This window comes from Pelodiscus sinensis, chromosome 14 (assembly GCF_052426305.1).
Source record: "Pelodiscus sinensis isolate ZL-2025 chromosome 14, ASM5242630v1, whole genome shotgun sequence".
Classification (NCBI taxonomy): Eukaryota; Metazoa; Chordata; order Testudines; family Trionychidae; genus Pelodiscus; species Pelodiscus sinensis.
This window is the reverse complement of record NC_143065.1, coordinates 27,433,286-27,447,108: the sequence shown is the minus strand read 5'-3', so window position 1 is coordinate 27,447,108 and position 13,823 is coordinate 27,433,286. Positions and strand designations below refer to the sequence as shown.

Genomic DNA, 13,823 nt, shown 5'->3' with positions numbered 1-13,823 from the left:
GGAATGATCACTAAACAGTTCTAAATAATCATTTTGTGTGTGACTCCTCCCAGGTGGTGCTACTTCCCTGAGATGTACAGTCATTTCTTAACAAAGAAATGGACACTACCAAGAAATCTGTAATGAAGGGATCTGTGGAAGGTGCATGCAAATGAAAAAAACGCATGGTAAGGGTTCAATCCATGGAAGCGTTGAGCACTTCCTGGAAAGTGCTCAACACCCTCGTCTGCTGCTTACTTGAATTACTTGTTGCTGAGCACCTAGAGGGAGTGGGCTTTGAGGTTAAGGGAGGTATATTCCTCAAGTCTGCAATGACTTACAAGGAGAGGCTGAGGGATTTGGGCTTATGTAGTCTGAAGAAGGGAAGAATGAGGGGGGATTTGACAGCAGCTTTCAACTTCCTGAAGGGAGGTTTCAAAGAGGATGAAGAGAAGCAGTTCTTAGTAGTGACAGATGGCAGAACTAGGAGCAATGATCTCAAGTTACAGTTGGGGAGATCCAGGTTGGATATTAGGAAAAACTATTTCACTAGGAGGGTGGGGAAGCACTGGAATGGGTGACCTAGGGAGGTGGTGGAATTTCCATCCCTAAAGGTTTTTAAGTCCCAGCTTGACAAAGCCCTGGCTGGGATGATTTAGTTAGGGTTGGTCTTGCTTTGGACAGGGGGCTGGATCTGATGACCTCCTTCTAGCCCTCTATGATTATATGATACTTTTCTACCTGTTATATACCACAACTTTTTCAGACAAAACTGTATTAAAGTCTTGCTATTCTGCTTATCAACTGGCATTTTAGAAAAGAACTTTAAAATCTGTGCATCTATATTTAGTGAAGGTCACCATCAATGATTATGTTTAACATGGATTAAAGGAAATGGACAGTTTAGTTATAGGAAATTAAAACCATTGAGAATGTTTCTCTCTCTTTTTATATATAATGCTAGTCCAGACAGATGGCATATTAATGTTAGGTTCTGAGACTTGACACTGTGAAGTTATTTTAAGATACTTCAGCACAGCCAGGAAACATCACCAGACAATCCAAAAGTTAGTTTTAAATATAACTGTACAATTCATATATACTGTAGCTTTCACAATTTGGCAATAACATTCAGTGGCATTTGCATCAGAAGTACCTTTACTTTCAATTATTTTTTTCTAACTATCTTGTAATGGTAATTGAAGTTTTTGGGGGATTCTTTTATGTGACCAACTACAGAGTGAAAATGGTGAATGAAATTTTTTTAGCTGACAGATGGATAAACCAGGATAAACCACGTGCAAGAACCTTATGCTGAATGAGGAATGGAGCTGCCTTTAATGAGAAATCCTGAATAGCATATGACAGCATTGTTAAATCCAAAAGCAGACATATAGTGCCTCATGTTCACATAATCCTACAAAATGTATGCACTAGTGTCATAGGGTGTGTCTAGACTACAGGGTCTTTTTGAAAAATGTGGCCTTTTTTTAAAAAAACTTCCCCTGTGTCTACACTGCCACCGCGTTCTTTCAAAAGTAAATCGAAAGAACGTGGCAGTTTTTTCGACCGCAGAAAACATTGTTTTATGAGGAAGAATGCCTTTTTATGAAAGTGCTCTTTCGAAAAAAGAAGCTATGTAATGCAAACTGTGCTTTTTTGAAAGAGAGCATCCAGACTGCCTGGGTGCTCTCTTTCGAAAAAGTGGCTTGCTTTTTCGAAAGTACTGGTTGTAATCTAGATGCTCTTTTTCGAAAGAGGCTTTTTTGAAAATATTTTTCAAAAAAGCCTCTTTCAAATGAGGCTTGCAGTCTAGACGTAGCCATAGTGTATGTCTGCATCACAATCAAGAAGCACAAATGCAGCCTGAATAAATATATCCAAGCTAGCTTTGATTAAGATAGCTTTTTAAAACAGTAATGTAACTGCAGTAGTTCTGACTAGCCACATGAGTACAATTTCACCTAGGACCCTAAGTGCTTTTTTGGGGGTGGCTAGCCCATACTGTTGTCTGGGCCACAGCAGCCATACTGCTATGTTTGGTGAGCTAGTTCAACCAAAGCTATCTTGAGTAGTTTTACATGTGCTGTTCTAATGGTAGGGTAAACATATCCATAGTGCTCTCCAAGAAATCTGCAGCAGAGGTAAGCCATGAACAAAAACAAATGGACTACTGAAACCATCTCCATAAATCATACATTGCCATTCTACTGTAAAAGACCGAGGAAGTTGTTACAAGTCTGTTCATGTTGCTGCCAACTGCCAGACTTTCTTTAATCTCCTGAACAGCTACGATTAAGCAGTCTTGAAGATGAAAATGTGTCAAAAGTCAAATAAATGTGATTTTACCTACTCCTTATTAACTAAAAATAACATCCAACTTACATATTTGTCATACAAACCTAGAAGGACAGGGATCCATATTGCATTCCTTTAGTTTAGGCTTTGGTTTTTTATTTTCTGGATAATAGTGACAGTAGTGATCAGCAACAACTCGCTTCAAACGAATATCCACACATTCAGCAGAATTAAGCTGATAACCTAACATGGGAGCAAAAGATGAATATGCTAATGCTTGTGATGAAGGGAGATAGATTCAAACAGCTTTCTTTTCTCAAATACTGAATTATACATACAATTAAATGCAGTGATATTTGTATTTTTCTTTTAAATGAGGACAAGCTGTACTCAGACATACAGTGCCATATCGTCACCTGGCGTAAGCAACTGATGTCAAGATAGCTGTACTGATTAACATCAATAGACTCTTGACCTTTATTCTGATAGGGTATGTCTACACTACCCTCCTAGTTCGAACTAGGGGGGTAATGTATGCATATCGCACTTGCTAATGAAGCCCGGGATTTGAATTTCCCGGGCTTCATTAGCATAAGCGGGGAGCCGCCATTTTTAAATCCCCGCTGCTTCGAACCCCGTGTAGCGCGGCTACACGGGGCTCGAACTAGGTAGTTCGGACTAGGGTGCCTATTCCGAACTACCTAGTTCGAGCCCCGTGTAGCCGCGCTACACGGGGTTCGAAGCAGCGGGGATTTAAAAATGGCGGCTCCCCGCTTATGCTAATGAAGCCCGGGAAATTCAAATCCCGGGCTTCATTAGCAAGTGCGGTATGCATACATTACCCCGCTAGTTCGAACTAGCGGGGTAGTGTAGACATACCCATAGTGTTTTAGGAAGAAATTCAAAATAACCTACATTCTTAACAGATGAAGTTAAACATCTATAGGGACACTTCACTTGTCACTTTCTTGAGGAGCACAAGTGGATTGGTGTGTTGTACGTCCACACTTATAAAGCCCACACAGAAAGGTTTACTAAGTGTACTACTGAGAGGTATATTAGGTGGTTATTTGTGGGAAGAAAAATACTTAAAACAGAAAGCCAGAGGAATTGAAGATGAGGTCCAAAGACATTGTTAAGTTAAACTGTAGAAAACCAAAAAATATTTTCAAGAACATTCCTAGTTAAAGAGCCAAGAAAAAAATCTGAAGTAATGACTTGGTGCAAATATCTGCGTAAACCACTGGTTAACAGAAAAGATCTGAATTTAATAAACCACTGAGTTTAATAAACCACTAGGCTGCTTTTTTGGCTAAGAAAAAAAGGACTCATTCACAGAAATTATCTTTGACTGAAACAGAGAAGACAAGAAGGATGTTCTGGTATGTGCTATATAAAGAAAAAGGATGAAACCACAAGAATGAATAACCAAATGGAGTGAACAAACGAATACCATAAATATGTCTACTGAAAATGCTAAAGTATCACATATCAATAGTGACACTTATGTGTCTCTTGGCTGATCCAAGTGTCATCATGCATGACAGTGATAACCATAAAGAAATGCTAACTAATTCCAGCACTTTAAAGCCTGCAGGTACCAGTTCTTGTAAGCATCCAGAGACACAGAAGAATTACAAGGTGCAAACAAAATTCATTCATGTTTTTAAAGATTTCCCTTTTATCTGTATTTGACTGTATTTTACGAGCCATTCCCAATTACATACCTCTCCTCTCTGCTCTCCGAAGCCCGTACTTCCCCTACACAAAGATTACTGAACTGAATATGGAGTGATCCAACTGAGAAATGATATTCTGGTGATGCAGCTGTTTCTAATTTTTTGGTGTGTGGAACTGTTTCTATCTGAAATGTTGGAGTCATTGTAGTGCTGGTAAAAGAGCTCAGATGGAGACCAAATCTTCCATATAATATAATAGGTTTGGCAGCAGTAGTACAAATTTCCCCAGTAACATGTAGTTCTCAACACTGCTTTTATCTGGGGTCAGTATGTAGTGTGGCTCAGTCTCCAAGCTCATTTATTCATTGGCCTCTCTCTCAGAACTGCCAACAGAAACACCAAACTTCGTTGATAAAGATGTTGATTTCTTAATATAGATATCCATCCACAAGGAAATGCACTGAAGCCACCAGCTAATTTCAAAGAGAACAAGCAGCCATCAGGTAGTAAATTTCAAAACAACATTGTCTTAGATTGGATGTGAGCCATAAACCTAGCAAGTAAGGTATTCGATGAGCTTTCCCTGTTTGCAATGCGCACAATTTTATATATTTTTTTATTTTTAAAGTCTACATGAGTAAAACTACAGGGTTGAACCTCTTTAATCTGTCACTCTTTGGTCTGGCAACATCAGTGGTCCAGCAAGACTTCAGTTAGCCAGATGTACACTTATCATGGGTGTGGTCAAGTTTCCTGAAGTCCCACAAAGTTTGGTTACAGCCACCGGTCCTGGTTCTCAGTGTTCAGTGCTGTTATTTTGCTCTAATTTACCCCAAATGTTCTCTAACAGCATAGTAAGCAGTAGAAGTGTTGGTAATGCCTCTAGACAACACTGACCTTCCATGATTCAGCAAATTCTCCAGTTTGACACTGGTCAGGTCATGAGGGTGATGGACTAGAGAAGTTTAACCTGTAGTGTAGTCTCTTAAGGCATATCTACAAAGCAACATTATTTCAAAATAACGTAGTCTGCGTCTACACAGCAGGCAGTTATTTTGAAATAGTGTTGGAATACTGCCAAGCTGGAGGACTTCTTACTCCGACTCCTGTAACCCTCATTTTATGAGGAGTAAGGGAAGTTGGAGGAAGAATGCTCTGTTTCGAAATAAGCACTGTGTAAGATTTTCCCAATTTTGAATTGAGCTATTTCAAAATAAGCTACACAACTGATGTAGCTCAATTTGCGTAGCCTTATTTTGAGTTAAACCTTGCTGTGCAGACACACCCTAAGAGAATGAGTAAAGGAGCATTATTATCAGACTGCCCCCTGGAGAATTTCCCCATGTCAAATGAATCTGCACTGGAGTAAAGGAGGAAATTATTATGCCACCTATTCCTATGTCTAGGGCTTGCCGAGCTGCGGCGAGCCCCACTCGCCAGCCGTGCTGTCCGGCGTTCTGCACATGCGCAGATCGCCTGAACCCGGTTCTTCCAGGATGTAATCTACTCACCATGGGCGAGTAGATTACATAGATTGTCGAGCCCTAGTATGACCATTACTTCCCCAACCACCAACTCTGTGCAAGGGAAAGACAGGATGTCATAAGTGCAAGGCAAAAGCAGGAACTAAGATGTGCAATCCTAATCCCTGGGGGCATTATAACTGGTCGTGTAAACTCTGGAGTTTAAACCATCTGTGGAAGTTGGAGTAGGCCCCCTTCTGTTCTGACTTTCACCGTGACCACCTGGCTGGGGTTTAGGCTGAAGCTACCACTGTCTACCACATCCGCTTGTAGTGGAGAATCCAGGCAAAGCAAATAAAATTGTAGTCAAGTGAGTGAGCTTTAAAAGTGGCTTTTAAGCACCGTGTCATTTCTTTTGTATCACTCTCTTTCTATCCCTCCCTCTTTCCCAGCTTTTCATTGTCTATGATATTCTTATCTTTCCAAGTGGCTCCACTAGAAACTCTAAAGTTACCTTGACCCTCAATTTCTTTTTGCAATGCAAGTTTTGCTGGTTGCTAAACATTAGAAATTTCACCTTCTAAGCACTTCTCGCACTCACAGGTTTCATACTTTGGATACAGCAAAACTATAACCCATGTACTTACAACCTGACCTCCGTTTCTGAGGAAGAATATGGCAGTTTGCCAAAAAATCCTGACTTTGGCCATTTCTCTTGGTCCGATACAATACTTGGTCCATTGTGAACAGTGAATATTTTGCCTCATTGTTTAGCTACCTCATCTCTCTTTACTTCAATCTACTGACTTTCCTATTTATTAGCACTGCTCTAGCGTTCTCATGCTAAAATTTAAATCTATATCCAAAAATGTCTTCTTCCTCTCTTCTGTCTCTTAATCTCTAGCTTCACATTTGATCTTCCTGTAATCTTCATATTGCAATCCATTCTCTCTCATGTCTAGCCCCATGTCACTTGAACTCTCCTCGCTTTATTTTTCTAAATCTTTTTATAAGATTATTTATGATCTGTACACTGACATTCAATAGTATGTAAAACAATAAAATTCAATGAATATGTTTATATTAATTGCAGATATTACTTTGTACCGTCATTTAGTTGAGCAACAACAAATGTGCAAAACATCATAAATTTATTTAATTGATTTAGAAAAGAACAATGTATGAAAGCCATTCATGATCCACAGTTGTAAACTCTCCTGAGCCACAGCTGTTACTTACCTCCTCCACACGTTACAGTACACGGGAAGAACTCGGTCTGTCTCCACTGATGACTTATGGGCTGATAGAAAAAGAACTGAACCACACTGTCTTTTGGGGCAATATACCTGGTCTAAAGAGATTTCCATTACAACACATTTGTATACTGTATGCCAATGTTCATGAAATTTCACAACATAACTCAAATGAAATAACAATGTAGAGAGCTGTATGGCAATAGGCAGAAAACCAGAAAGAAATCTGGGGCAACAAAAACAGAAGTTTCTAATAATCAAACATTTGTATGTTGCCTTTTCAAATTAGTCTCCTGTAATTATGTAACCGTGCTGAGAAGTCCCTCTGGTGATTTTTTTTCTCTTGCTGGCAAAGCTCCTGGATGTGCCCTGCTGCTTTATAGCACTACAATCTACATTTTCAAAATTCTGTTGTGAATACAGCCGGTCCCTGAGTTGCAAAGAGTTGACTTACGACCGAAGCTGTCGTAAATGGTGGACCCCGAGTTTCAAACATGATCCTCGCTTACGAACAGCGCGATCGCGTGTAACTCTATGGGGTCCGACTTACGAACAAACCGAATTACGACCAACTGCTTGGTCCGTAACCGGTTCGTAAGTAGAGGAGAGGCTGTATATGGGTGTAGAACTTTAATTGAGTACAGGCATATTGATTCCTGTTCAGCTAAGATCAGGATCAAGTTAGATGTGAACATATTATCTGAGGTGTCAAATACTGTGCATCAGTTGATTTCTATAACATACAAAACAAATAACTTCTATTGAAACGAGTTATGATATAAGATCATTTAGCTGCAGTGTTGTTGTAGCCATATTGGTTCCAGGATATGAGAGAAACCTGGGGAAGCATTCTGTGGTGCTTGAAAACCTGTCTCGTTCATAAACAGAAATTTGTTCTTTTCAACTAAAAAAACCCTATGATTTCCTGTCTCGTTCATAAACAGAAATTTGTCCTTTTCAACTAAAAAAACTATGATTTCCTTGCCTATGGACAAATTATTGATTATTTTGTGCACTTTTAAAAGCTGCATAGAGTCAGTCTGTGATGTGGCCAGATCAATAACTAATCATAGAATCATAAGACTGGAAGGGACTTGCACTCATACCAAATAATGAGCTATGATCAATACTTGAATGGACAGCTCCAAAGGCTGCATCTATGCCTGATAAAAGAACACTGTATAAAGGCCATTCATAATCCAAATTCATAAACGCAGTCATCATAGCATGATGACTATAGTTGTCCTGAATCAGCTGACTTGGGCTTGTGAGGCTCAGGCCATCAAACTATAAAACTGCACGGGCCCACATACCTGCACTGTAATTTTTAGCCCAAGCTCTCTAAGCTCAGATCAGTTGACCCAGGCTATGAGAAACGGTGCTATGTTTTTTTATTGAAATGTAAACATACTGTAAGGGAAACCTAGCAAGCTGCTGAAAATGGGACTGGTACTTCAGGAGGTGACAATCTTTTCTTAGATTTAATACTAAACCAATGCTACATCATTTTGCTAGGGAGTACTGTAACACTAGCCTTTGGATGAAATTTAAACCTGAGATCCTGGTTGCTTTGGTTATTCACAAAGCCATGGTACTTTTCACTGTAGTAAAGGTATTAACCTCAGGGTCTGGCTAAATTTCAGTTTGGCTGCCCATGTAAATTACATCAACAGCTTTAATTAGATAGTATTTCTCATTCCCTTTTCCTCTTAAACTCTTTTGTTGTGTTGCGATGTGCTGTAAGAACAGCTTCCGCTTTCTATATTTAATTTATAATGTCCTTTGGCATTTTGGGGCTGGAACATGGCCTATAAATGAAAGACACTATTTATAAATTAAAATACAACAGGTTCCAGTCATTTGCTTCAGCTACTGAATGCTTTTCTAGGACTGCATTAGAAAGGTCAAAATGCTAAATCCTATATGGGCCTATATGCACACAAGAATAATACCTACAGAATCTTCACAAAGAAATGAAAGTGTCAAGCTAATAGCAGGCAGGTTTTGCCACCAATGGTGAGAGCTAAATTATCTATACTAATTATATTACCACTCTTGAACAGTAGCTTTAAAAACACAATTTCCTTCTGCAGTCAAAGACTGAAGGCAAGGAAATTTCAGTGCAGGGACCCTGTTTGTAGATATGGTTCCCCCTGCATTAGGGATGCAAGAGAGTAGTCGACTATTGGACTACCCAATAAGCTTATGCTTATCTTGTAGTCAAATGGAGTTCTCAACTATTCACTTCCCCCCAACCCCTTTACTGCCTCTGTATGAGAGGCAGCAAGGGGGGTGGATGGGAGAGGAGCCTGTGCTGGGGGAAGCCATTTTAAAAGCTGGTTCCGCCCCCCCCCCACCCTCCAGCACTGTCTCCCTATTGTCCCTCCTGCTCCCCGCCTCTATCAGAGGCAGCGGGGGGAGACAGGGGAGGATTCTGCAAAGCAGCCTCTGCCCACAGCAGGCTGAGGCTTGCTATGGGTAGATGCTGTTCTGGCAGCAGCAACTGTCCACAGCCAGCTTTGGCCACCATGAACAAGGGCTGCTGCTGGAGCAGTCTCTGTGGTGGCCCAGGCCACAACCAGCCCTGGCCATCATGAACAGAGGCTGCTCTGACAGTAGCCCCTGTCCATGGACAGCGTGGGCTGTTGCGAACAAAGGCTGCTGGACCCAGCACAAGTTGAGACCGAGTATTCCTGGCTCACGCCAATCTAGGATGCTGCGCTACTGCATTTTAAATGTGGTAAGAGCCCGGAGGTTCTCACTACATTTAAAATTCAGAGCTGCAGCGGTCCAGAGCTGGCATAAGGCAGGACCCTTCAGTCCCGACTCCAGCCATCTCCTGCTGCGGCTCTGGAGGGCCCCCTAATCGACTAATCATGTAGTCAATACAAATTGTATCGACTACACAATTAGCCAGTTAATCACAATTTAACATCCTTATCCTGCACGATCAACTAAAGACAGAGTTTAACAATCTTCAAAGCATGGGAACATACGAGATATTTGCTTAATTATGGATGGCTCCTGAGGACATTTTTATGTTGGTGGATATTTAATGTAAACTGTTTTTTCCCAAATGTACATATGCCATTGTGCATAAAAATCATAGTAATAACTGTAAAAATAATTGGACACCATAAATGAACTGTATTAAAGCTTGGTAATTTTGTTTCTCTCCTGGGAGTTACATGTTATGCACATATAACTTTTGGCATTTTCTTCAAATAAAAGATTTTAAACCCAGAAAGGCATTTTGTTACCCTAAAAGAAAGAGAAAATTTCCAGATAACCAATCACCAATGGTAACTTAAGAAGAAATTATCTGAAGGTGCGGTGAAAGAAAACAATTCAGACAAAAGAAGAAACATTTTGTATTTTATCTTACATTTGTAATGTTTTAATAATTAGGAAGACAAGATGAGCGAGTCAATATCTTTTATTAACTTCACCCACCTTTTTTCTTTAATGTCATGGGACAAACATGACTACAGCCACTGTGCATACTATTAATAATTAAGGTTATTGACCTTCTAATTAACTCCATAAAGCTCAAATCACTGTGGAGAGGAAATATTTAGAAAATCTAATTTTCATTTACAAAATAGGCAATTAAAATCAGAGTCCATAACTACAGATACAGGCCATATGTTTGAACATACCAAATAAGAATGTACAAATAATGTGTGAAAATATGCATGTAGTAGATTCATCATCGTCTTCATATTTCCCTGCTTGAACCAATATTTAAAATATGGAACCCTTTCACCCAATGCACAAATACAGGTAGAATGTTCTTTACACTTAGTTCCCGTAGGAAAAACTTTGCCCACCCTCCTAAAAATGTAGTCTTTAATCTCCTGGTATGCATCTGCCTGAACTTAGAAGTTTGATGATATCTCCTTTATGTTCCATCCCAATATACTTCTAATATATTGGCATCTTACAACATGGCTAAACACATATCCTACCTTGATAATGAAATCTGCTCCCAGAGGTCCTTGAATCTTCATAGTTTCTCTATCTGAACTCTTCTGAAATTCAACAGCTGTGTTTTCTATAACAAATATTCCAGGGGCATTAAAGCTGTGTTCTCCCTGGTCTCCCTGCAGTGTCTTTGACTCAATAACTAACAAAGAAAACATATAATTGATTAGGCTAAACAGAATATATATTTATTTTCAAGTATGCCAGAAAATAATTTGAACAAATCATGACATACAAGAAGTAGCTGGGCATGTGCATAGGAAAACTGCATGAGCAGAGAACACTACAGTAGACTTCCGATAATCTGTAACCTTTGGGACCTAGGCGGTGCCGCATTATCGGATATGCCAGACTATCAGGAGATACTATAAATTGGTTACACACACACACACACACACACACACACACACACACACACACACACACACACACACACACACACACACACACACACTGTATATAAAGTGTTTTTAACCCTTTTTATTGTAGCACAAGTACTGTCCAGCATCACACAATCCCAGCAGCAGACTGACTTGGTCCCGTCCGGTTTCGCTCAGTTCAGCTGCTGCCTTGTGACTCATTTTTTGCCAAAGCTCACTTACTAGGCTCTTGCCATTTTGATGCCAGACTACTGGAAGTGCCGTACAATTAGATGCCAGACTATTGGAGTTTTACTGTACTAGCTTTTGTGATGTAGGACGATACATACATTCATGAAGTAGCTCGCTGAGCATTCTTTGGATGCAATAATTATTTGCCTGATCACACCATTCCTTTCCATAGGATACAGAAAGAAGTACTATTAATACTGTTTAACCCAAAACAATTAATTCAATATTATGTATCAAGCAATAGATTCAGTATGATAAACTGCAGGTATTGATACACAGTGGACAGTGCACTCCACATGAAGAAAAATGTACTCATGTTATTATGCAATCCATGTCAATCAGTGTCCTCATTCAGTCTCTCAAAAGCTTGTTTCCTTTATTTCTTGAAGTTTTCACTATCACTAGACAACTACCTCAATATCTTTACTCTTCTAAGAATCTGAGAGCTATAATGTCTGAATATCTACAGTGTTAACAAAGACCTCTAATGGCAGCTCTGCATAAGGGATGTCATAGTCTTAGAATAGGTCGTGATGAAAACCTTTCCACTGATATTTTGTACTCCTGGGAAACAGAATAAAACAGTAGACAACACTTTCCAAAAGGTAGAAACAAATAAGTTATGAGATAATCACCCACATGTCTACTGTCCTATAGTGTCTGAAACCAGATGAAGATATTAAGAAAGGTAAATTTCTGGCTACTCCATAACATTGTACTTGCCCAGTGCTGAAAAGCAATATTGAATGCTTGCTTTGGAATGAGGGACTGGTTACACTCTTAGGGTATGTCTACACTACCCCCCTAGTTCGAACTAGGAGGGTAATGTAGGCATACCGCACTTGCAAATGAAGCCCGGGATTTGAATTTCTCGGGCTTCATTTGCATAAGCGAGGTGCCGCCATTTTTAAAACCCCGCTCGTTCGAACCCCGTGCAGCCCGGCTGCACGGGGCACAAACAAAGTAGTTCGAACTAGGCGTCCTAGTTCAAACTACCGTTACTCCACTGAAAGGAGTAGAATTAGAACAATGAATTTGACTCACTACATTCAGACATCAAAAATAAAAAATATTTGCTTAATGATATAAATAATTGGTTAGCTTTCTTTAAAAATAATTCATGTAATTTAGATAGCTTTTTGAGCCATTCTAAATCTTAATGATGTAATAGAATCTGCCCTTTTGGAGTCTGGGTGAATATGAAGAAAAGCTTCAAGATTCTGAAATAGGCATTATATTCAGTGTTTACTTTGGAGCCTAGCAGATATGCATTATACAATAAAAATAATTTTTTAAAGTAATAATATTTTAAATGCCTCTTTGTGACAAAAGCTTTTAGCATTCATGAAGAGATGCAGTTTATAAAGCACAGTAAATACACTAATCCTTAACAATCTGGAGCCTTGGATTAAAATCCTGAATGAATTCTTGTTACAAAAAATCCTGATTCAGATCCATTTTCAGATTCTATTCTATAACGACCTGGGAATGCAGTGATGTCTAGGCTATGCATGAAGTACATAAACAGAATGGTGTAAAGAGGTGTTTTTTTAAATCAGAGGCTGCCTATAGCACAACTAATTCCCCAAAAATGTCTATTTTATAAAATACATACCTATGTTCAAGAGGAACTGGAATTAGTTTGTTAAGGCACTTTAACATATTATCAGATCCAAGCATTTTGGTCAAAATTTTCTTTAATATGCAAAATAGGCAGTGTATGATCCTGCTCCCTTGAAACGGTTTGAGTTTTGCCATTTACCTCAAAAGGAGCAGGAGCAGGCCTCAATTCCTAATCCCATTACTGAAATAAGATCCAAGGATGTTAAATGATTCTCAGAGACTATATGGGAGAAAAGAAAGCTGAAATGATGCTAAAATTGTCTTAAAAGATGGGGTTATATTAAATTAGAACTAAAAGGATTAGTCTAAAGTATTGGAAATTTTATAGGATGTGAAATTTTGACGGCTATCTAGGCACAAGGCAGGAAAGTGTTGTCTTTTGGAGCAATAAATTCTGTACTGTATCATACAATAAAACTTTTCATTACTGTTCTTATTATGCTCAAATAATTTAAAGTGTTGCTATTTTTCTCGGACTTACCCTGAATATGTGACCAACACTGTCTCAGAGGAATTTCCTGCAGAAGCCAAACTTCTGAAACCAAACTAGGAGAGGACTAATAGGCTAGCTGTAAATTTCAATTTAATTTCTATGGCAGTGATGCTTTTGAAGTGTTAACACTAGAGAATTACCTAGATCATAAACAAAAGTAAGGAAAATGGCTATTGGACACTCCTTTTCATGTCAAAGATGCATTCTCGAAGCAGCCTCTCATTTTCTAAAATCTTTTTAGACTCAAAATTAGCTTGTTCTATCCCTAGCCAGAAAAAGGAAAAATATGGTTGTCACTTTAGAAGGATCAGCCATTTCCTTAAACAACTTCAGCTGTAAAACTGTAAAAAAAATAAAAACCTGTATAAAATCTGCATTAATCTAACCAATGCCCACCAAATGCATCCTAAACAACGTCTTCTATTTTTAATGGATAGAAC

The 13,823-nt window shown here is 39.0% G+C and overlaps 1 protein-coding gene across 6 annotated transcripts in view; it reads right to left on the bottom strand.

The window, feature by feature from the left end:
- ADAMTSL3 (ADAMTS like 3) overlaps nucleotides 1–13,823 on the bottom strand; it is a 395,806-nt gene that overhangs the window by 105,711 nt on the left and 276,272 nt on the right. For all 6 annotated transcript variants that reach the window (XR_012895741.2, XM_006139251.5, XM_075897127.2 and 3 more), the window contains exons 9-11: nucleotides 10,641–10,798; nucleotides 6,659–6,770; nucleotides 2,382–2,520 (exon numbers count right to left, since the gene is read on the bottom strand). Coding sequence is in view for 5 of the 6 variants with exons in the window: in XM_006139251.5 (XP_006139313.3) it covers nucleotides 2,382–2,520; nucleotides 6,659–6,770; nucleotides 10,641–10,798 (409 nt within the window). In the remaining variant the exon portion in view is untranslated. The remainder of the gene's footprint in view (nucleotides 1–2,381; nucleotides 2,521–6,658; nucleotides 6,771–10,640; nucleotides 10,799–13,823) is intronic.